Source organism: Aphelocoma coerulescens, chromosome 4 (assembly GCF_041296385.1).
Source record: "Aphelocoma coerulescens isolate FSJ_1873_10779 chromosome 4, UR_Acoe_1.0, whole genome shotgun sequence".
Lineage (NCBI taxonomy): Eukaryota > Metazoa > Chordata > Aves > Passeriformes > Corvidae > Aphelocoma > Aphelocoma coerulescens.
The window spans coordinates 75,753,562-75,776,832 of NC_091017.1; the positions used below are offsets into that span (position 1 = coordinate 75,753,562).

General features: G+C 39.4%; 1 protein-coding gene across 5 annotated transcripts in view; it reads right to left on the bottom strand.

Moving 5' to 3' along the window:
- CTNNA2 (catenin alpha 2) overlaps positions 1-23,271 on the bottom strand; it is a 463,984-nt gene that overhangs the window by 313,884 nt on the left and 126,829 nt on the right. For all 5 annotated transcript variants that reach the window (XM_069014748.1, XM_069014753.1, XM_069014749.1 and 2 more), the window contains exon 7: positions 16,704-16,907. In XM_069014748.1, the coding sequence (XP_068870849.1) occupies positions 16,704-16,907 (204 nt within the window). The remainder of the gene's footprint in view (positions 1-16,703; positions 16,908-23,271) is intronic.

Genomic DNA, 23,271 nt, shown 5'->3' on the forward strand with positions numbered 1-23,271 from the left:
ACACAGAAAATCTGATAGCTATTGCCTTTTATAATAAGCAAGACCAAAGGTGCAGAAAACAGCAAGTTTTACTCAATTTAAGCCCTCTACTATGTATTGCTGAAAGCTCCCTCCTTTCCTTTCATCAGATTCTTCTCTGAGTTCAATACTGCTAGTCAACCGGGGACTCAAGCAGTGCTTGAATAGTTGTGAAAATGATCCAGCCTACGCAAGGCTCCATCTGAAATCAAGCCATAATGTCTCCTTCAGCAAGCTACCCATGCTGAAAGCTGGAAATTTGGAATAGCTCAGCTCTGATGATGATCAGGCAGCACAGTCAGGGACACAGTTGTGGCTTGGAAGAGAGGATGCATGGCTCAAGCATTGCAGCTGGGCAACGAAAAGGTTCCCATTTACGCACAGTGGAAATGTTTTGCTCCTTAAGCTCCAAAATATGCAAACTGGCAGGTTCTTCCCTGCCAAGGCAAAAATTATTCGGGATATGCCTGAACAAATATCAGCCTTAAAGTGAATAAATATGATGTACATAATTCAAGTCACATACTCATTATCCAATGACCTCATGAATGCTCCTTGAAGTGTATGTACTTGCTACCTTTATTAATACAGATTTTAGAGCAATGTATTTCACTGAAGAGTTGGGCAGAAGTGGTTACTCTCTTCCAGACCTATCAGTTAACAAAGAAAACAGCAATAGTAAACTGACCTCAGGCTGAAAGAAAACAAACATGGTTGTACAGCCTGGAGAAGAGAAGGCTCCAGGGAGAACCATTAAGCACCTTCCAGCACCTAAAGGGACTCCAAGAGAGCTGGAGGGGGACTTTGGACAAGGGCCTGGAGTGACAGGACCAGGGGGAATGGCTTTAAAATGAAAGAGCGCAGGTTTAGATTACATATTAGGAAGAAATTCTTCCCTGTTAGGCTGGAGAGGCCCTGGCACAGGTTGCCCAGAGAAGCTGTGGCTGCCCCTGGATCCCTGGAAGTGTCCAAGGCCAGGAAGGATGGGACTTGGGGCAACCTGGGCCAGTGGAAGGTGTCCCTGTCCATGGCAGAAGGTGGAATGAGGTGGTCTTTAAGGTCCTTCCAACCAAAAGCATTTGGATTCAATGGTCTGTGACTGTGTGTGATCTGTGCTGGTGTCAGGGAGAGGGACCTGCAGGGACATGGCACCACTCATTACAGGAATGCACATACAGACAGACAAATCCAACCCAAAGAGCTCCTGCCAGCAGAGCTCAACCAGTCCCAGGTTATTGCTCTGATTGTTTCTCTCTAAAGCACAACTACCAATATTAAAATCATGTCTACTACATTTTAATGATGTTGTCATGGAGAAAAAGTTTGGTGTGTCTCATTGTCAATTTGGGGGAAAAGGCAGAAGCCATGTTTTGACATAATAGACATGAACAGCAGAGAAATCTCTTTTAATTGCTGTGCTTTCTTGCTCCTTGTTTTCTTAGATCCACCCTGTAATGAACATACAATTTTAATCAAAGCTCATTAAAGAAATATTACTCCTTTTCTCTCATCAACAAATAAAAAATTACACCAGACAGTGAGAAGTTGTTGCAATGACTGCAATGCTGGGAGTCTTCTAAATCTCTTTTAGTATGTTTTGAAAAGATACTTCTTCTTTAAGCACGGTCAGCGAGGCTGTAAAGCTGCACCTCACACCATCACTCCACTGCACCTCAGATCTGGGGACGCAGATCAGTACCCAGGGACACCTGTACTATCAGCTAAATGTTAATGTATTCTGTCAAAACCAGATTACCTTCCCCACTAAATTATTCAATGTCATTATCCGACTCGGCCATCTGCAATCCTAATGCCTTGTGTTTGAAAACTCGGAGCGCCTGCTGTATTATTTTTGTTTTACATTCCTACATAAATCCGTTAAACTCAATATGTTACAGCAAATCCACAAAATCAAATGCAATCTGCTGGGCTATAAAACACCAGTTACTGAAAATCGAAGGGTTTATTATAGTAACAATTCAAGGAGTCACTGAGCAGTCTGGGTGGGCTGAAGGTCGAATCACATGCTAAGGAATGAGTTAGATAACCCATGCTGCACAACAAGGTGTGTGTTTGCTATACATAGCATGGCCTTGAACCCATTCGTGTATTTCATATCTAATAAAAATCTGAACAGTTGGTCTGATTGGATTTTAAGTGATGCAAATTTGGAAATCAAATAGGCAGACTCCCTTTAGTCTTGGTCTATTTAAACCATAATTGTAAAGAACTGCAAATTACATTTACGACGCTGTGGAATTCTCAAGGGATTCTGTAAGAATTTTACCGAAGGAAAAGTATTCATCATTTTAAATTTGTTACTAACAAATAAAAATGTACACAGCGTGTGACGCTCTCTTATTTTGGTACTGCCATTTTGCTTACATGCCAGTACAAGTGTAACCACTCTTCAGTGAATGGAATGCTCTTTAGTTTTCACAGCCATTTAATTATATGCTTTGACAAAACCCAGCTATATTATTGTCATTCTGTTAGTCTGGCAACACTAAGTAAAGAGATAAAATACCACTTACGTTTCCCAGACTACAGATTAAGGTGTGATTTGGAGACCAGATTCCCATTCTCAATTATAAAGCAGAAGTTTCATCATCACAAATAAGTCTTAAAAGCAATGATGGACTTGAATAACTTTCTGCCTGATACTTAATACTCAGGAAGAGACTTAATTTTCCTTTGGTTAAGAGAGACAAGCTAAAAATGTGACATACACACCCTCTCCCCAATACATTGCTAAATGGGAATGCATAGAAATCAGGATAAAAGAGAAAAACACTACTTCTTCCCTGTTATTAGTGTCCCCACCAGAAAATGCCCCGTGTCCTAATTCTCGAGGCAGATTTATGAGCACTGGCAAATCACAACAGTGTTAACATTTCAGTGCACTTTCACATCCAAAATTCATTTACTCTGCTCGTGATTTGACACTGATTTTATTCCTCCTCTCTGGACAGAGTGTATTATGGCACTGATTCTGACCTGTCTTAGAGGTCAACTCTTTCACTGAAGTAAAGCTTTACTGGACATTTTATAATCATTTGTGACAAAGGAAAGTGCATTGGCAGTGTCTTCATTTCTACCACACAGTGCAGCCACCGTGAAGGTGCTGCACCACGTAGGGATTTTTTTGTTACCCGGTTTGTTCAAAAAGCACACAGTAAGAGTAAAGGATTTCAGATCATCCCCTCTCCAGATCTTCACAGCTAATTTTCAGCAAACTTTCCCCAGTAGGAATTCCCGCTGCTTTGGAAGTTCCTGGTGCTAGTGAGAGGCAGGTACAGCTGGAAAACTGTAGGAGGTGGAAATAAAGTGATCAAAGCTCACTGTATTCGGCTTGATACATTTCAAATGATGCAGCACATTCAGTTTTGTTTCAGTATTTGAAAAGTAAAATGACTGCAGGTCAAAAGTGTATCATGTCTACAAAATGTGGTTCAAAAAGGTTTTACCAAAGTATAAAAGTTTTCACAATTCTTCTTTACTTACTGACTCTATTTCTCCCCTTCCTAGTTCAACCTGGACTAAGCATCTTGCAAAACTCAAGAGAGGAAAAAAAGAGTTAAAAGGACGACTGGGTCAAAATGATGCAAAAATAGCTATTCCAGAGGCCTGTGTAGATCTCTTAAAATCTTAATGCTCTACAGGCTGTTTAAGTAAGGATCTGGATTATTCCCTTTTAAACAGTAAATATCACCTTCGGTTCAGGAACTCCCTGAACTATAAGTTGCTGGAGGCTAAGATAATAAATTTTGCAAAGAGGAATCACAATCACAGCATGTTTGCCAGGTTCTTATACTCTTCTTGAGTCATCCCCTGTGACTATTATCAGAGATAAGATACTAGGCCAGATAAAGCTTTATTCTGAGCCCTTTTATGTTCTTATTCCCCAAAATATAACCACGTTCTTTGAAGATAAGACCAATTCTCACCACTAAGAACCTATACACAATTATCTAACATCACTGAGACAAACTCCCAGAAGATATAAGCAAATCATCATATGAAGTTAGTCACAGAAATAGACAATTTGTTACATCCAAATCTCACTGAAATGTGGGACTGCTGAAAGGACAATAGCTATTTATCAGCACAATGTGCTTGAAACACACTTGCAAAACCATTTTGCTGATGTTACCCTTCACAAACTGCCCTCCAAAAACCCTTCTCTTTTTGGTTGTTGTCTGTATAGATTTTTATGTAATTTCCAAGCTTCCCTTGTGTATGATTTAGTCATGGTAAGAGAAAAGCTTTCCAAGAAAATAATCCAGGGCATTTAGAATTCAATATATTTTGAGGGTAGAAATCTTGGAGGTATCCATGAGGACCTGGTTCCTCACCTACATGCCTGAGTGATGTGAATCCAGGATCAAATGAGCAACCGTTCCTCATCCTATGCACCTGAAACATCCTAAATTCATAAAGACAAGCAAAAATTCTATAGAAAAATTATATTAGAAAGCAAATAATAGAGTCACTGAGTGGTTTGGATTGGAAAGGGCCATCTAGTCCAACTCTTGCCATGGGCAGGGACACCTTTCACTAGCCCAGGTTGCTCCAAGTCCTGTCCAACCTGGCACTGGACACTTCCAGAAATGGGACATATCATTCTTGCACTATCACCTGTGCAAAATCATTGTAGTTTTGCATTTCTTGTGTACTTTTATACAAGCTCAGAAGCAATGAGTTTCATTATCTGCTGAAACAAAATCCAATAATAGGCAAAGACTGTCACAATAACTTCCTACCCACAAGACTTTCCAGGGAGGACAGTATTTACCAGATATACTGCAAATCAGAAAAAATATTAGAAATGGATATAAAACCCTAAGAAGTTTATTTATCAGCCATTTATCTTCTAAGGCAAAACAGTGTGTATGGAGTTCTAGAAGAAGCTGTCCTTCTCTCTCCTGTCTGTAAGAAAAAAAGAGAAAGACCAGAAAAGCAAAGCTATTTACCTAAAAATCTGAATCACCCTAATGCAGTTAGACTACTGTGGGCTTGGCCATCTGGCTTAGAGGCTCATTAGTAAAGAAATGACCCCGTCACATAAAACACAGTGGGGTCATTCCAAGCTAATGAGCCTTCAAGTTTTATTGTTTTGTACACACAAATGCTTGGATGTAAATCTACTTGGGAAGTCTGGCCTTACACACTCCAAATCGGGTACACCTGTAATTGATTCGCTCACTTCTTTATTTAGTTACAGTGAAAGGACAGAAAATAAAATTGGAAGGAAATGAAAAGTCTCTGTATTTCTGCTTCAAAATGTATTTCAGAACTTAAACCATTACAAGAATTTATTTTTTGAAAAAATATGATTTCATAATTTAAATTAAAATTCACCTTGACAAAAGGTTAATGATTGAGCATTTGGAAGAATCATGTGACAGCTCTCCCAGCAGAACACACCAGGATGAACCAGACCCCATAATATACAGTGGAGTTTCAAATCTTGTGAGTTAACCTTACTGCCTTTCCTGGGGACACTGAGATACTGAAATCAGGCATTTATATTCCCAACTGAATCCCTTACAAATGCGTGTAAGGATGAACAACCTTCCCTGATATCCATGGGATTTGCCTCCACATCCTCATCCTGTAAGCAGAAATCAAAAGTACTGCATGAGGCACAAGGATTTGTGCTCACCTACCCCGTCAGAAGAAAAAGGCGTTAATTTTCTGTCAAACTAATGGATTTACAACAGACATCAACAACAAAAAATTCCTCCTCCCACTTCCTTTCTCTTTTTTTTTCTCTTTTCCATTTTTTTAAAATTTATTTAGGAAATAAAAATATATATATATGTTTACTCTTATGTACTATTATGGCATGTTATTAGCCATTACCCTGACCCCTGTTCTAACATATGCAATAAATTATTTAAGTTTGCCTTGCAACGCCTTTAGTCATTAGACCTATTGTTCAGCTTCAAATTATAAAAATGTGTTTAAAAATAAAATAATTTAATAACAAATGAGTTCAAGTGCTTGAAATCTGTAACATTTTAAAAATTCCAGTGATCTGATTGCATCCATATGGAAAACAAAAAGAAGTTACAGGAAAAAAGGTCACTCATCCAACACTCCTAAAAATTCCACTGAGCAAAACAATCATAAGCTACTTCATGGAGAAAAGAAATACACAAGCAAATGGTTTGGCCATTTGACATCACAGCAGCTTCTGTTCTGCTCTATCAGAAACAAAACTCCCTCCATTCAATAATCTCAGGAAATTCCCTGGGTAAATGGTCCCACAGCTTGGGAAAACTCAGCTTTGGGCTTTTTGTCTCCTTTGCCTCCAAAATGCTATAATAAAATCCAACTAATGTGTTTTTCTCCAGTTTCCTGGGTCTAAGGGGCTCCAGGTAAGGGGCTGATGTCAGTCTGTGATTACGTCTCTTTCCAGCAAGAGCTCTCACTGGGTTTATTTAGTGCAACGGCTTAAGAGCACCAAAGGTTTCATGACATTAATGGTCTCTGGTTAATTCTACCTTATCTACTTGCTCATCTTACCCTTAAAACCCAATTAAAATGTAATTCATCTGATCCCAGGATTCAAGGGCATCCCTGGCAATGCATTTGACAGCCTCACAGTAACTCCATTATTACACATCGTGTCCCAAGGTACTTTAGAGTATTTCACAAGGAGCTCAGCCACTGGCCAGCTCAGAGCTACAGAATTGCATTTTAGGAATCTCAGTAAACTGAAATGTATAAATTTCATTGCATCTTTAATGCATAATTACAGTTATGATGCATCTGTCTATGTTGCCACTCTCTTTGTGTTGTTCTTTCTTTTTAAATAAATGCAAGAACTGGACAAGGCAACAGTCAATCTGACAAAGATATAAAAATCCTATATAATATAGGTATTGTGAAAATGTGAGGTCGTTATGTTACCCTAAATTTAAACACAATTTAACTTAACACAAGTAAATTAAACACAATTTAATTTAATTTAACTTAATTTAACAATTAAACACATCGGGAGGGTGGTTGTAAACTGCCTTCTCTCAGAGGATATATTTCCAAATTTGTCCAAATCGGCACAAATATATAAAGCAGATAAGCTTAAAGCTTCAGTACAGAATCACAGAATAGCTTGGGCTGGACAGGATATTAATGATCATCAAGTTCCAACTCCTTCATATGGGTAGGGAGACAAATTAATTGAGAAATTATAGACAAATTAATTTCACAAAAGGCTTCATTTCATTCTGTTGTACTCAAATGCAAGCTAAAATATTGTACACAGTCACAATATCTGTTAAAGGGAAAGGTTTTGAAAAAGTTTCCCAATACTATGAAAATTGAATCAATACTTCCAATTCAAAAAATAACCCAATTCAAAAGGAAAATTGCTTATTCCTGCAGCTCAGCCATCTTAAAAAAAAATAAAATAAAAAAAATCATCCTACTCTTACTAAGCAAGTTTTCAGGGAACTGATTACTGCAGAGACCTCTTCTGTCTTCCATTCCTCAAGTGAAAATATAAAAACAAACTCCCTGTGCTCCCAACATCTGGCTAATACATAACTCTGGAAAAAGCAACAAGTTACTGTGTCACAAGACGTGATGCCCTTGCATTTCTGTTGAATTCTCAAGTCATAAGATAATTTCCCAGGTCAAACATCAAACCCCACCAAACACTGATATATCTGATTTCACACTGTCATACATTTCACTGCTGTAGCAACTTGGAAATGATTCTGTATTAGAATGCAGATGTTCTTCAGCTCTGCATCATGTACCTACAGCTGAAATAATTTACAAAAATATGCAAGTAGAATTTATCACCTCATTTCTGACAGTTCAGCCACTCAATATTAATTTGATTAAAATACATTTTTTTTTTCCCCAAACAACCTTTGAATCTATTTGTTTCTAAGAACCTGTAGTTACTAAGAAGGTCACATCTTCTCTTTGTGTACTACTGCATTTTCTTGGATTCCAGCTGTACCATATCAGCATGCAGATCTTTATGGATGCACAAAACATTTCTGATGTGCAAGCATGCCCTCTTCTGGATATCCAGCACAATCATTTCAGCTGAAAATTCCCTAAATTACAGTGAATTCCTCCAACACCAACTTGCAGAGCCTTGCTCTCATTTGTAAAAACATTCCTGGTGTAAACAAACAAAAATAATCCAAACCAATGCAGGATTCATAAACTGCAGCTTTACACACAACTGTCACATTTTCTGTAGTTTAGATTGCTAATGGCACTGTAAATACTGCAGTGACATTACTAAAAGGAAAAGAATTTTGACCTTCCCTGAAGTGCATCCTTGACTATCCAAATGCTGATCTAATGAGGTGTCACTTTTGCCTCAATTTTCAGTGCAACAGGCAAACCAAAGCCATTCAGTATTTGCCCAGTTATGGTAAAAATTCAGTCCAGCTGCTGAGGGACTCAGGTAGTCTTTAAAGAAAATGAATCAAAAAGAGAGAAATGCCATGTCTTTGGAAATACAGACGTTTGCACTGCCTTCAACAGTCAAACACCACGATTATACAGTTACTGAAGGATTTTTAATGTACAACAGAAGATGTTCTGTAGCCTCCAAGGAGACACAGATTTTTCATGTGGTTTTCTGAAACCTCACTAATTGCAGTAGGCCCATTCTACTTTTATTTTGATTCATTCCAAAAGTTCTATAAATGCATTGGGAATCTTTTCCTAGGCATCCAAAAGAGTACAACACCCAAAAATGTTAATGTGGATTGTGTAAATACTGAAAGATTTGGACACCAAAAGCAGATACACACAGAGCTAATAATCATATTGTTATTGGTATAGGATGAAATGCATGATAAACTTCTCTCATATTGATATTGACTTGTAGACATGGAAAAACAACAAATTAATGGCCCATAAATGCAAACTTCAGTAGAAAGAAAAATTAGAGAGGTTATGAATCACACTGCATAGACGAGATTGATAGAGGACTTTCAGGTGGACAAACAGCTTTAGCAACATCATTTTCAGACAGCCTATGTCTGAAATTGAGAAAATGCTTTCCAGCATATCAAAAGCACCAGTGCAGAAGTCATTACTTCTGTAAGAACACACTTTAGAGGAAAAAAAATCAACTAAATAATTAATGCAAAATAAAATTAGTTAAATGTAAAAACCATTGCAAGAAAATGCAATTTTGGGGGGTTGGTATGATTTGACTTTGGTTGGGGTTTTTTTTGAAAAAAAATCACATTTTTATTTTTTCTGAATATACTAAGTTTAAAATGATCAAGTACTCTGACAAAGTACCAACAAGTACAGTCAGATCTTTTGTATGCATACATAAATATATGAGATAACACAATGAGGAATAACAAATACACTTGTCAAGAAAAGCAAGTTTCCTGAGTATTGATGAACTTGGTGTCCACTTAATAAATCCTTTATTCCCATCTATGTCACATAAGAAATTAATATAATATTTTATAGGAAGGCAGTTTGGGTTATTTGTCAAAAACAATATAAAAATCCGCAAAATTAAATCCCACACCATCTTGTGTCACCAAGTTGTGCCACTTCATTCTGTCATGTGTTGGTTTTGTCCCAGTTTTCAGTTTAATGGGCAAACCAAACCCAAACACTGCAATTATATAATTAATGCAGAATTTTTTAATGTGGAAATGGCAAGGCATTCGAACTTTAATGAATTACGACTGACATGACCTCAATTTTAATGTTGGAGTAAGAGAGGCTCAGGCAGACTAAGCCCTACAGGAACTGAGAAAATCAGGTTTGGATTGACTGTCAGTCTAGAAAATTTCCATGCTAATTTGGAGGCAAGTATCTTGTTAGAAACATCACTCAACCTAATATGCCAATTCAGCCTTAGACTCCATAAACCTTTGATTTATTTACACTTTGACATGACATAGAACACTTTTATAATGACATAGCATGGTCTGCCCTTAAAGACAAAGAGCAAAAAATGTTCTCTGGTTGATACCACCAAGGAAAATCCAGCACTGTGGTTCAGAAACAGCATTTCCTCCCAGAAACACCGGAATCACAGTCATAGAATCAGTAAGACACTTAGTGACAAACAAGACAAGGAAAGAGTCAAACCCTGTGAGGCAGGAACTGTCTCCTCGTCCTTATCAGTGACCTCAGCTGTGATAACTCCCCTGCCCACCGGGACATTCACACCTGGCCTGCAGGTGTTCACTCTGCTGATGGGCCATGATGGGCCGTGATGGGCCCGGCTGCACTGATGTGATGGGCAGCTGTATCGACTTAGAAGGTGCCAAATTCTCCCCAGTTGTCCCCTGATCCACAACATTACATCATCCATCTGAAATTCCCCACCCCAGGGGAGGTACCTGGGAGTTCCTACCCCGACCCTAAGTGAATATAAACCCAGTAGATGGGGTGGTCAGGGGCTTTCTTTCACCATCTGGTGGGTCAAGACTGTAATCATCACTCTGACCAACTGACATTGAAATTGCAATGACCAAGTCTCATTGTGAAGCCATTGGGTGGTGAGATATTTTTACCCTTATCCTTTCCTTCTCTTTCTTATGCATTTTGTTAAGTGATTTTTATGCTTTTGTGTTGTTATATTGCTAAAGATAGCAACCAAAATGCCCTCATATCTGTTTTCCTCTGCAACCAAATTATTCTGCAATAAACCCTATATGTATATATTTACAAAAAACACTTATTCAGGGTTGTTTTACTCTAATCTACCCCAACAGATTTATTAGCAAGAACCTGGATTACCCTCACCTTTCAGAGTGGATTGTAACAGGTAGTTGTAAAGAGCAAATTACTTCAGTAAATTTAAAAATCTACTCATCCCAATAGGAATGTGTAAACCTGCGATCAGCAGAACCTGAAATGAAGACAATTTTTTAGGATAATTGTCATTTCCAAGTCATGAAATTTCATCTTCTCTGGGCTTTTTTTTGTTTCTGATTGCAAACACTAGTGTGGTTCTCTGGACCTGATATGAAAAACACAGCAAACTGAATATGGAATTACAAACCCAGGAAATTCAGGAATGAACAAATAGATCAAAAATAACCTGTGCAATTGTAAGTGATGCAGCATTTCTGTAAATATATTGAAAAATAGTGGCCATGTCTTAGGAGAAGGGCCTGACATCATCAAAATAGAAGAGACAGAAGGTTCCTGAAAAGTCTCAAGTCAGACAGTGGGTTGCACGCTTGGACAGTGATTTATGTAGTTATGAACAGTTAGGGCACTCAGGAGGGATGCACAAATGCAAAAAACCCTAAACTGGCCAAGAAACAACGCATAAAACATTTGGGAGCGTATCCTATTCCTCCAATAGTAACTACTGTGGTTCTCCTTGTTTCTTTCAAGTATACAAAGACAAATGGCTCTAAAAGAGGCAGGTAAATAGCAAAAAAGCTCATCTCCAGCTTGAAATACAGTGGAAAGCTTTTAAACAAGCTGCTGTCCTCTAAAAATTATTCAGCCAGCCAGGAATTTGACAATGGTACTGATAGAAAAACTGCCCTGCTGAGCCAGTCATGCCTGCATCAGTCGATGCTGCTGCTTCAGCAGTCAATCTCTTGTCACTCACCCCCGATTCCTCATCTTAGGACAGCTGTGGACATTTCTCTGTCTCATAACTGTAATTTACTGTTCACTGTCACCCGGATTAACCTTACACAAGTCAGCATCAGAGCTGAAATGTACACACCAATTATTGCTTATCTTAAATATGAGTTCAGATGAAGCTGTTAAATGTGACAGCTGGCAGTATCTTGGGAGTTTATAGATTTTTTTCAGTTGCTGTTGCATTTTTCGTTCCCCAATCAAGCACAATAACCAGCTGTCTGCTAAGGACATTTCATCTTCATGTATGGCAGCACTCTGTTTTTCCTTTGAGCGATTCCAATTTTTTACTGATATATTTGTGAAGGGAAGCTGCCAGCAGGCTTGTGCTTTCTCATTTGTTCTTCTGATATTTTGTCATTTCAAGAAATTCTTACAGAGAATTTATCTTATAAATATCTTATAGAGAATTCTTCTCTATAAGAAACAGGAATTAGAGCCTGTAGCAACTCAAGAGTGAGCAGGTATCAGGGGTGGGTAGTAACTTTAGAGAAAAAGATTTCAAAGAGCAAACATTAAGTAAAATTACTCCCATGGTAAAGTAGGGTCTTCCTAGAGCACATTGCACAGGATTGCATCCAGATTGTTCCGGAATATTTCCGGCGAGGGAGACTCCATAACCTGTCTGGGAAATCTGTTCCAGTGCTGAGATGTGATCCTCAAATCTAAACATTAAATCATCAGTAGTAATACAAGGACTCCATAAAGGACTGATCATTCCACTCAGACACACAAATATTAGCTGTCCCAAAAAACAATTATAATTAAAAAAAAAGCTCCTCTGGAGTGCTGGCAGGGACTGGGAGCAGGAACACTGGATGAGAGGGAAAAGGAAGGCAGGAGAATGCAAGTCGGCTTAATAATGAGCCCAAAGACTTTAGAACAGAAAATCATATTGAACCAGCTGGGAAATGCCTTTTCAAATGCAGATTTGAATTAATGCCAAGCCAGTACTGGAGTGATTACAGAGGTCTTTAGCACTCATGGCTTACTCACTTGTCAACTGCTTTCCAAATTTATCATTGATACACCCCAGCAACACAACATTAAGTCTCTGGCACTGAATCTGATGATGTCAGAGGGAATTCAAAGCATTCTTTTTTTAAGCATATTTTTTCTGAAGACATAATTTCCTCCTTTTCTTATGTTAATCAGACATCAACACAGCAGCACCTCGAGTCTTGCTAGAAAGGGTGCCCAGCGCTGGGTTGAGTTTGGCAGCATGCTTCTGATCCAGGAGTTTAAGAGCTGGAACTCCCAGGTTCCTGGTATTTTTGCTCCCTGACAGCCTGCTACACAAATCATGAAGGATCCAGGAGAGAAAACCAGCAGGAAACTAGACCCCAATCAGAGCTAACCATCCGTTAAATCAGGTTTTCATTTACACGAACAGAAAACAATTGCATTAAGAGCTTCTGTGGAGCTGTATTTAGGTCTTCTCTGTAGGACAGAGGTCTAGGAATATAATTTTATTTTGAAATAAATGATGGGATTTATCAAATATACATAAGAAGCTGAGGAATACCCTATCAATTTTCTCTGAGAAACAGAGAAACTGGGGGGAAAAAAAAGTCATATGACACAGCAGACTGAGAACTTTCTTGCCTTTGCTTCCCAAAAGTAACAGATTTTAAAGTTCAGATGAGTTCACAAGAGAAATAATAGATACCATGCTGGGAAAAGATTTTGTCAAAGTTATGATAAGACAAATAAAGCAAATGTATATTTCTGGATATACAAAGAATAATGAAACGTTTACATCTCATCTCCATAGAAGTTCTTGCAGAGAATTCCTAGGGATCTCTCTTGCAGAGAGCCTATGCACTGTGAGACTCCAGTCAATGCAATAACTATGCAAATATATATTTATTCATAGAACTAGTAAAGAGCCTAGGGACTAATTAAAAATGTTATTTGACAGGTAGGAAATGGAGCAAATCAACATTTATCTGAGGAGAAGAAAGGAGAAATGAAAACCCATTTCTTCTTTTTGCTATCTGTAATAGCAAATAATACAACTGCAGAAGCAGCAACATTTTTACTAACCTAAGTTGAAATCTGCCTATCCTTCTTTCTACCTTTTTTTTTTCCAGATTTTTCTTTGGATGCCAACATTTTGAAAGTATCTGCTTTTTCTTAAACTCATAGCCTTTTGCTTCAGCTCTTGAAGTTTTGTAAGAAACACCCCTCTGAACCCAAATAATAGAAGTAGATGAATGAAAAGGAACTATTTTAAGCTGGAGAAGGACTGAACTATTATTGACTGAACAGCACATTGCCAATACCCTGCCCTTCATTGTCTCTGTCCTTTAAGCGTAACCACTAAATATTTACTTTGCTGTATGCTCATTTGACCAACACTCATAATCCAAAAATTCATAATTTTTCAGGTACCATCAAACAGAATAAACCCCAAGACATGAATGTCTGATTAATTTCACAATCTCTAAAGCAAGAGCAGGACTACAGTGGTTTAAAGCCACACAGACAGAAGATGTTAAAGGTGTCTATCTTTGCAAATCAGCTTTGATCAGACTTAGAACTGTGTCATATTTGGTGTGTGCCATTTCAGTTTTACCCTTCTGAAACTCATGAAAGCTTTAAAAAAACTTTCCAAGTGAGATCTTTTGTTATACTGAACATGCTCAGAATTATTGAGAACCCAAGAAAATCAATCCCCAGGTTTCAAGGAAGTAGGTTTAGTACCAAAGCAAATTGTACCAGGGCAGACCAGTGGATGAAACTCAATCCTTAGATGACAGGAGCTGCCTACAAACCCAAGATCTGATCTTCTGTCCTGGCTGTGGAAATTTAGTTAATGTATCAGAGCAGTCTAGAGATATTTATCTTACCACTGCCCCTGTTGTCATCTCAATGGCTCCTCAGCTTTCCTTGGCCATATTGATCTGATCTCCTGTACTGATCTGGTCTCTGACAATTATAACTGGAGCTAAAGCAACTGAGGCTCAAATGATTCAATGAAGGAAGGAGTTTGGCAATTTGTCCTTTCCTAGAGCTTACATGAGATGGAAGTGGGGCTGGCAGCTACAAGATGACCCATGGAGGATTCAAATGCCTCGGAGGGGCAGACTGAGGAGTCTCTGCCCAAACAAGCCCTGGAATTTTTTAACCTGGTAGCTTAAAATGGCATCTACCCTTAAAAAACTGAATTGAGAGTCCCTAGTTTACCTGTCCCCATGTACAAAAACCTAAATTTAGGCATATTAATATGTAATCTTAATCTCATCCCTTGTAACTGCTAACATCAGTTTGGAAATCATCGTTCTCAAATTCTACCACACCAGATGTGGTAAAATCAGAAGTACAGCATTTTATGTAATTAAGTATATATTCAGTTTTTATAATGTTTACTCAATAGGGGTCAAAATATCTTACTTAAATTGGCTTCATTTCAATATAAAGCAGAAAAATAAAAAAATTACAGGGGTTGTGCAGCTCAGACTAAGAAGAGAAGAAAAAGAGACTATTTCAAAAATCATACTGTGGAAACCATAAAAGCAGCTGCTCACAACATTATGTGTTTAAGTAAAAATGATGACACGACATTAGCAACCTTCAGTGTGGTCATAAATGCCTGCAGGAATTTAAAACTCTCCTCCCTCTGTAAATGCAGCCAGAAATAAAATAAGAATGTTCCTCGTCCAAGGGCAAATTGCATCGTTACCAGAACTCTATGTACTGAAAAAGAGGCACCACAATAAAATAAGAAGCCACCATTCATCAGTTCTCAAAGTTTCTTCAAAAGACCTTTAAGGATTGCACCAGTAATGCTTCTACAAAGCAAAATCTTGTAGGAAGAAACCCAGCAAGTTCTTTTCCACCACAGCCTCATTACCTGGTATTTAATGTGCTCTTTATAATTTCTAACCCATAACACAGCAGCACAAACTTCACCTTCATTCAAGCTTTCACAAGAACTTGTCAACCATCACTTCAGAAAAACTAAGAAGCAAACAATGCTTTTCAGCTCTGCACCATCAAACAGCTATTCCTTGAGGTAACTCTATTATATGAAACAGTATCTTTGAAAAGCAACATTTAGGTCTGAAGTGTAAAATGAAATGACTAAAGGACTGAAGTTTGCACTACTGATACTGAATTGCATCACTCTAACAAATGTAACAGTACCAATGAAAATAACAACCTTAAAGGTCTATCCTCGAACAGTCTCCTCAGTGCTATTTTGATGATTCCAGCAAAATGGGATCAAAATGTGTCATCTGATACTCCAGGAGCAACCAAAGACAAGAAACAGCAAAGTAGAGGATGCTCAGTTTGATACCTCTTGGCAAACACTTTCATTTTAAAACAGCTTGTTGATGTCGCTTTGGACTTTTTCCCACATCCCCAAAAGACACAGTAAGAGAACATCTGAGTTTTAATACACACTCTTGGGTGGAGAGAATTTTCTGGGACAAGCTGTGCAGAACTGCCAGCTCACACCACGTTGAACAATTCAACACCTTTGGAAACCCTACCCAGAGAGCTGTTCTTATAATTGTGTGAACAGCACTAGTATTGAACTCAATACTTTCATGGCAGCTGAGTGTTTCATAGCTCCACCAGCAAGCAAAACCTTCAGTGGTTTAACATACACACCAAAGAGTCAATCTCTTATGAATATCTATAGGTAACATCCTAAAAATCAAACGCAATTACCATCCCACAGGGACAAGCATGTTGAAAATTAACCGTATTTACCTTCAGTAATTCTTGGGCCATTTCACATTTACGCTACTCACCATTGTTTTCATGAAAAAAAAAAAAAATCTACCTCCAAAGGAGTACTTGCTGCTATTCACTACACAAGAAGAAACATTTCTGCAAAATTCGCGGGGAGCACGGAGTTCCTTGGCTGGTACAACACCAGCCCTGCGAGCTTCTGATTGTACCAAACTCCTGTCAAACATCTGCAATGTATTAAGAAGTTCAGCACCTCAAACAGCACCACCTCTACACTCGGTACAAAGCCGCATTGCTACTTTTGCGAGGTATAAAAGCGGGAGGCTGAGGCGCCCCGCGAGCGAGCGGTGGGTGGGACTTACGTTGTTCATGTACTCGGAGAGCAGGTCCTGCAGGGCCTGGCGCACGGCGTTGCACTCGGCCACGATGCGCTCGCGCCGGTCGTCGCGCGTGCACGAGGAGTCGGCCATGAGCGCCGCCCCGCTGATGATGCTCTCCAGCCGCTCCTCCAGGGACGGCCGGAACCGCGCCTCGCTGAACGTCATCGGGTCTAGGATGATCTTGTTCTGGAAGGAAAAGGAAAACGGGAACACGATGAGCGTTTGTGGGTCTTTGGCATTTTCAGTGCCTTCTGAGAGGTTTTTTTAGTCTTTCCTATAAATAATTTATCGTAGAATATCAGGTTGGAAGGGAGCTCAAGGATTATCAAAACTTTCTTGGAACAATTATCTGTTGGAAGCCGTGCGGGACGAGGAGCCCGGATCCCCGGCAGGGGGAGCGAGAAAGAGAATCCAAACCAATATGGTTGATAAATGAACTCCGTTTATTAGCAGTCCAAAGGCACTTCTATAGTATACCAGCTTGTTAGCTCCTAAGTGGCTTAAAGCTTATCAAGACACATTTCTATTTCTACATAATTGGACTACATTGGCAGTTTTCCACAGTCTTGTTATGATCAAAAGAATTTTGTGCTCAACTCCCCTGATTCACTCCCGGACAGCACAGCTGCAAGTTCTTCACTCCCTGTTTTTTCTCAGGCTGATTGTTTTCCTTCACACAGGGACTTTCCCATGGAAAGTGTCTCTCACACACACAAGCCTAAAAACTTCCAGCCCTATTGCTTGCACAGTTCTTTTATTGATCCCAATAATTCTATTTCCCATCATTTATCTACTGTGATTTTAGAGTTACCAGATATTTCTCTAATACTTATATTTTCAGGAATTTGGTAGATAATTGTTGGGGGAATAGAATTATTGGGATCAATAAAAGAACTGCAGCAGAAGCCTGCAAGCAAAAGGCCTGTGTGAGAAAGACTCTCCATGAGAAAATTCTTGTGTTAGAAAAGGCCTGGGGAACAAAGAGGGAGTTTTGAAACGATGCAGCTGTCCTGATAAGATGTGCTAACCAGGACAGAAGGGAGGTGAACTCTGAATTCTTTTAATCATAACATGACTATAGAAGCTTGCCAATGTAAGTCCAATTAGGTAGAAGTAGAAATGTGCTTTGATAAGCTTTAAGCCACTTAGGAGTTAACAAGCTGGTATTCTATATAAGTGCCTCTGGATTGCTAATAAACAGAGTTTTGCTCTTATCAATCACATTGGTTTTGGACTGCAATTTTCTCCCCCTGCCAGAGCCGGGCCCTTTCTTTTTTTTTACTTTCCAACAGATAAATAATATGAAAAAAATTACATATACATATAAAAAGTTCACAACCTTGTTACCCAGAGAAGCTGTGGCTGCCTCATCCCTGAAAGTGTTCAAGTCCAGGTTGGACAGGGCTTGGAGCAACCTGGTCCAGTGCAAGGTATCCCTGCCCATGGCAGGGGCTTGGAACAAGATGATCTTTAAGGTCCCTTCCAACCCAAACCAATCCATGATACTAAACCAGTATTATTCTTCCACAACTATTCTGGAAATTTCTTGGCTCTTCAGGACATTCATATGCAATGTATAAGTTTTGTATTCCTGAAGATAGAGTGGGATATTCTCTGTTAATAATTTCATTTTGATTATTTTTATAAGCAGCCTACCCTGCTGAAATGTTACTATATTACCCCAATATTTCATGAATTTAAAAAATTGAGGAAGCTAAGACTGCAAGAAAATCATTACTAGATAATGACACTTGCACACAAATATGAAATCTCTCATTTCCATTCTGTAGAGCATCTTTTAACAGTTTTTTTTGGTTTTTGGTCAGGAAAAAAGTGCTGGATTAGTTAACTAAAAAGGGAGCACTACATGAAGACAGTCTGAAAACATCTTTAATTTGTCAAATAGTCCACTGGTTAGCAAAATATCTTTATTTCACTAGAAAAAGAATTGATTTTCAAAGACTCTTTTATAATAAAGACAGACTAATTCCTAAATTATGATCACTGCTAAAGACTTGTGTACTCTATCTATCAAACTTATTACCAAATACCAAATTGGTCTAAACCACACTGATTCTACTCTTCTCACCATAAAACCTTATGTAAAGTTATGGGTTTTGAGTCACTGCTGGATTATATTTTGATCTGCTTTTCTCCTTTTGCAGTTCAAGGTAAGAAATACAAAGGCAATAGTCACCTGCTCCCACTCTCGGGCACATTTACAACACCATGTAATTCATGAACCTTTCGTTCAAATCTTACAAAGAAGTTCCCTAATTTCCTATGGACTAAAAATGCTCTGGAAGCTGTGCACTTGTTATTTGAGCTTTAAAAAAAAATAAATCATGAAATAGGAACGAAAAATGTAAAAGCATTCTGATTTCTAATAATCACACCTATTTTAAAGCACATAAGGTTTGTCAATGAACCCTTTTAATTTTCACAATGTTCTGATAACTTTATGATTAGTCTATTTCTTTTAATATCCAAGAGCAATCAGCAAGGGCAAGCCAACAGATACCAGTAATTTGAAAAAAAAAACAACAAAACCAACACAGTGTATTAAAATGTACATTAGAATTTAGGAACAGGACACATAACCAACATGTGCCTTTAGCATTGAAAACTGTACCTGTTTATTATTAATCAGAAAATGTTCAAATGGATTTATTCGAGGCTAAAAACTGATTCCATGTGAATATTTTCTTTATTTCAGTAGAACAAGGCCCTTAGAAAAGATCTTATTTCTCAATAAAACTTCTAGTTTACAAACAGACCCCATAACTCTCATCACTAATGGAGAAAGGATCAAACCCTGACAAATCTGTAACTCCACTAAATCCTCAGCAGTTAAATAGTAATAAATACAAGGAATTTATGAAAATCCATTATTTAATAAAAGGACAAATAAAATAACTTTAACCAGATAATGTATTGTTCCAGCTCCAGGAACTGCTGACTTGGCAGAAAAAACTGCTGCATTAGCCAGAATGTGAAATAATGTCTCACATGTATCTTCTGGGGTCTGTGTTTCACAGCAGTAAGCAGAGCAATTTAACAAGCACCTAAATTAGAAATGACTTCTCTAAGAGCTAGGCATGTGCATATTTATGTAATGGGGCTTTGAGCCAAAGGGTAATGCTTGGGATTTTCAGAAATCAACTGTATAAACTCTTTTTCACAACCTCGTATTTCACATGACAGTAGTAAGACTGCAATTGCACCAAATGAATTATACAGGAAACTTACAGAATTAGGAAGAAGAAAAAAAATTGAAAAAAATAGCTGCCATGTTTCAGATTCCTAACCAATCCTTCCAGAAATGCCTTCCTTTTCCTCCTCTTCCTCGCAGCCATAGCTGTAAGGTTCTTTACCCATACAGCAAATTTCAAACAGATCTTACACCTCTCAGCAAGTCATAAATCACATTTTTCTTCCTGGATGGTCTGGAAGACCCTGCACAAAAGTCTTCTGTGAGACCCAAGGACCTACCTGGAATATGGAAGTATGCACGTGCATTTACTTATGTATTTGCACACGTAAATACAGGGTCCTGCATCTGGGGAGGAATATCCCCAGGCACCTGCTCAGGCTGGGGGTGACCTGCTGGAGAGCAGCTCTGGGGAGAAGGACCTGGACGTCCTGGTGGACAACAACTGGCCATGTCCAGCAGTGTGTCCTTGTGCCAAGAAGGCCAGTGGCATCCTGGGACTTACTAGAGCACTGCCAGCAGGTCAGGGAGGGGATCCTACCCTTCTGCTTAGCCCTAGTGAGGCACATCTGGGGTCCTGTGTCCAGCTCTGGGTTCCTCAGGACAGGAGGGACACAGCTCCTGGAGCAGGGCCAGCAGAGGCTGCAGAGATGAGGAAGGGCCTGGAGCATCTCCCTGCCCAGGAAATGCTGAGGGAGCTGGGGCTGTTCAGCCTCGAGAGAAGCCCCAGCTGAGAGGGACCCTCAGCCCTGGGTGTCCCTGGCTGCAGGGAGGGCTCAGGGCAGGGCCCAGCAATGGCACCAGAGCAACGGGCAGGGACTGATCCCAGGAAGCTCCACCTGGACATGAGGAAGAACTTCTGTCAACAGTGGAACAGATCACTCAGAGGTGTGGAGTGACCCTCACTGGGGATATTCCAGAGCCATCTGGACACAATCCTGTGCCCTGTGCTCTGGGATGGCCCTGCTGGAGCAGGGAGATGGGACCAGATGATCCTCTGTGGTCCCCTCCAGCCTGACCCATCCTGGGGATTCTGTGCATACTGCCATCCTTTTCAAGTCCTGAAGGTGAACAATCTACAGATCAAGTATCTCTGGTATTTCTGGTCACTGAAACCCAACTGATTGTTTTCACAGGCAGATGTTTCATATTCCATTAATAAATTCAGGAATTTCTTTACAGACTACATACAAATACCAGTTAGATTTTCAATACTAAATTGTGTAGCACAGAGGGTGTATAGTGAACCCAAGCCAGCCTTCCTCACTTTAAACTGTAAAAATGGAATATACTTCTGGGTTATTTCTAAATAGGAGAAATCCTTATGTTGATCACAACTTAGCTCATGAAAAATAGAAGTCACTCAGTTGCACTCAATATTTTTTCACCCACATCCCTTAAAACTTTTTACTTATAATTAATTTATAGGGCTAAATATTACTAAATATTTGTTTGGGACATCTGTTAATTATAATTCAGGATCCCAGAATAAGTTAGGGTGGAACAAACTCCTGAAGGTTATATTTTAAACTGCTCCTTAAAACACAATCAACTTTAACATCAAGCCAGATTGCTCAAGGCTTCATCCAGTCAAGATGAGAATTCCGTCCTTGGAGATTTTCCAAACCTCTCTGCCTACTGTTTGAGTGCCTGATCACCTTCATGGGTGATCATGGGTGACTTTTTCCTTCCCAACATCCAGTCAGAATTTTCTCAGAATCACCTTGTGTCAGTTCAGTTGCTTCTCCTCCCAATACCATGAACCTCAGTTTTGCTAAAAATATAATAATAATGACGTAGTTACTTTCTGATGGGTGGTTATAAATAAATGATAATCTAGATGTTTATTTTAAACTCTTTCCTAAATATCTCACAAGGAAAACAGATTTTGGAGTTTTGGGAAAAAGGAGACTGGGGATGAGAACCAGCTCCATGACAGCTCCCAATGTTGAATTACCAAAGAGACACAATTTTTGCTTACAAAAGGTGTTACTCCTCTTCAAAGAAAACCTGGTATCAAAATTCAACTTCAGACTATGTTATTGACACCTATAAAACTCTTGCACGTATATTAACAAGGAAATAATGTCTTCTTGGAAAGAAGAAAGAAATAGCTGACAGGAAATCTGGCTAAATAAATTTCTTTAGAAGTTGCAATTTGCCATCACTTCTTAAAAGCCAGTTAATGAACGATGCATGTAAATGAACTGGAATACTTTACATTTCTAATTAGTTAACTAACATTAGAGCCATAAATCAAGGGCTGATACTATAATTCAGTCTTTATAATTAAGTGTTTCAAACCTTTTTATGAATGTAGACGGATTGCTGTAAACATACATCATTTTTGGCTGCAGTTGCTGAAACAAAATCCAAGAAAATTAATTTTAATATAATTGAAGATTTTCTTGAAAACTGTTAAAACTTGTGATAAAATCTTCTCTAAATGAAGTTGGACTTCAGCAAGGCTTTTGATTGGACTTCAGCAAGGCCTTTGACACTGTCTCCCACAGCATACTCCTGGAAAAGCTGGCAGCACGTGGCTTGGACAGGAGCACTCTTCGCTGGGTTAGGAACGGGCTGGATGGGCGGGCCCAGAGAGTGGTGGTGAACGGAGCTGCATCCAGCTGGTGACCAGTGACCAGTGGTGTCCCTCAGGCATCTGTCCTGGGGCCAGTTCTGTTCAATATTTTTATTGACGACATGGATGAGGGAATTGAGTCTTTCATTAGTAAACTTGCAGACAACACTAAGTTGGGAGCATGTGTCGATCTGATGGAAGGTAGGAGGGCTCTGCAGAGAGACTTGGAACAGTTGGATAGATGGGCAGAGTCCAACAAGATGAAGTTGAATAAGTCCAAGTGCCGGGTACTGCATTTTGGCCACAATAATCCCCTGCAAAGTTATAGGCTGGGGACAGTGTGGCTGGACAGTGCCCAGGTGGAAAGAGACCTGGGGGTACTGGTCGATAGCCGGCTGAACATGAGCCAGCAGTGTGCCCTGGTGGCCAAGAAGGCCAATGGCATCCTGGCCTGTATCAGGAATAGTGTGGCCAGCAGAAGCAGAGAGGTCATTCTTCCCCTGTACTCAGCACTGGTGAGGCCACACCTTGAGTACCGTGTCCAGTTCTGGGCCCCTCAGTTCAGGAAGGACGCTGAGGCACTTGAGCACGTTCAGAGAAGGGCAACGGAGCTGGTGAAGGGCTTGGAACACAAGCCCTGTGAGGAACAACTGAGGGAGCTGGGGTTGTTTAGCCAGGAGAAAAGGAGAGTCAGAGGTGACCTTATCACTCTCTACAACTCCCTGAAGGGTGGCTGGAGCCAGGTGGGGGGGTGCCCT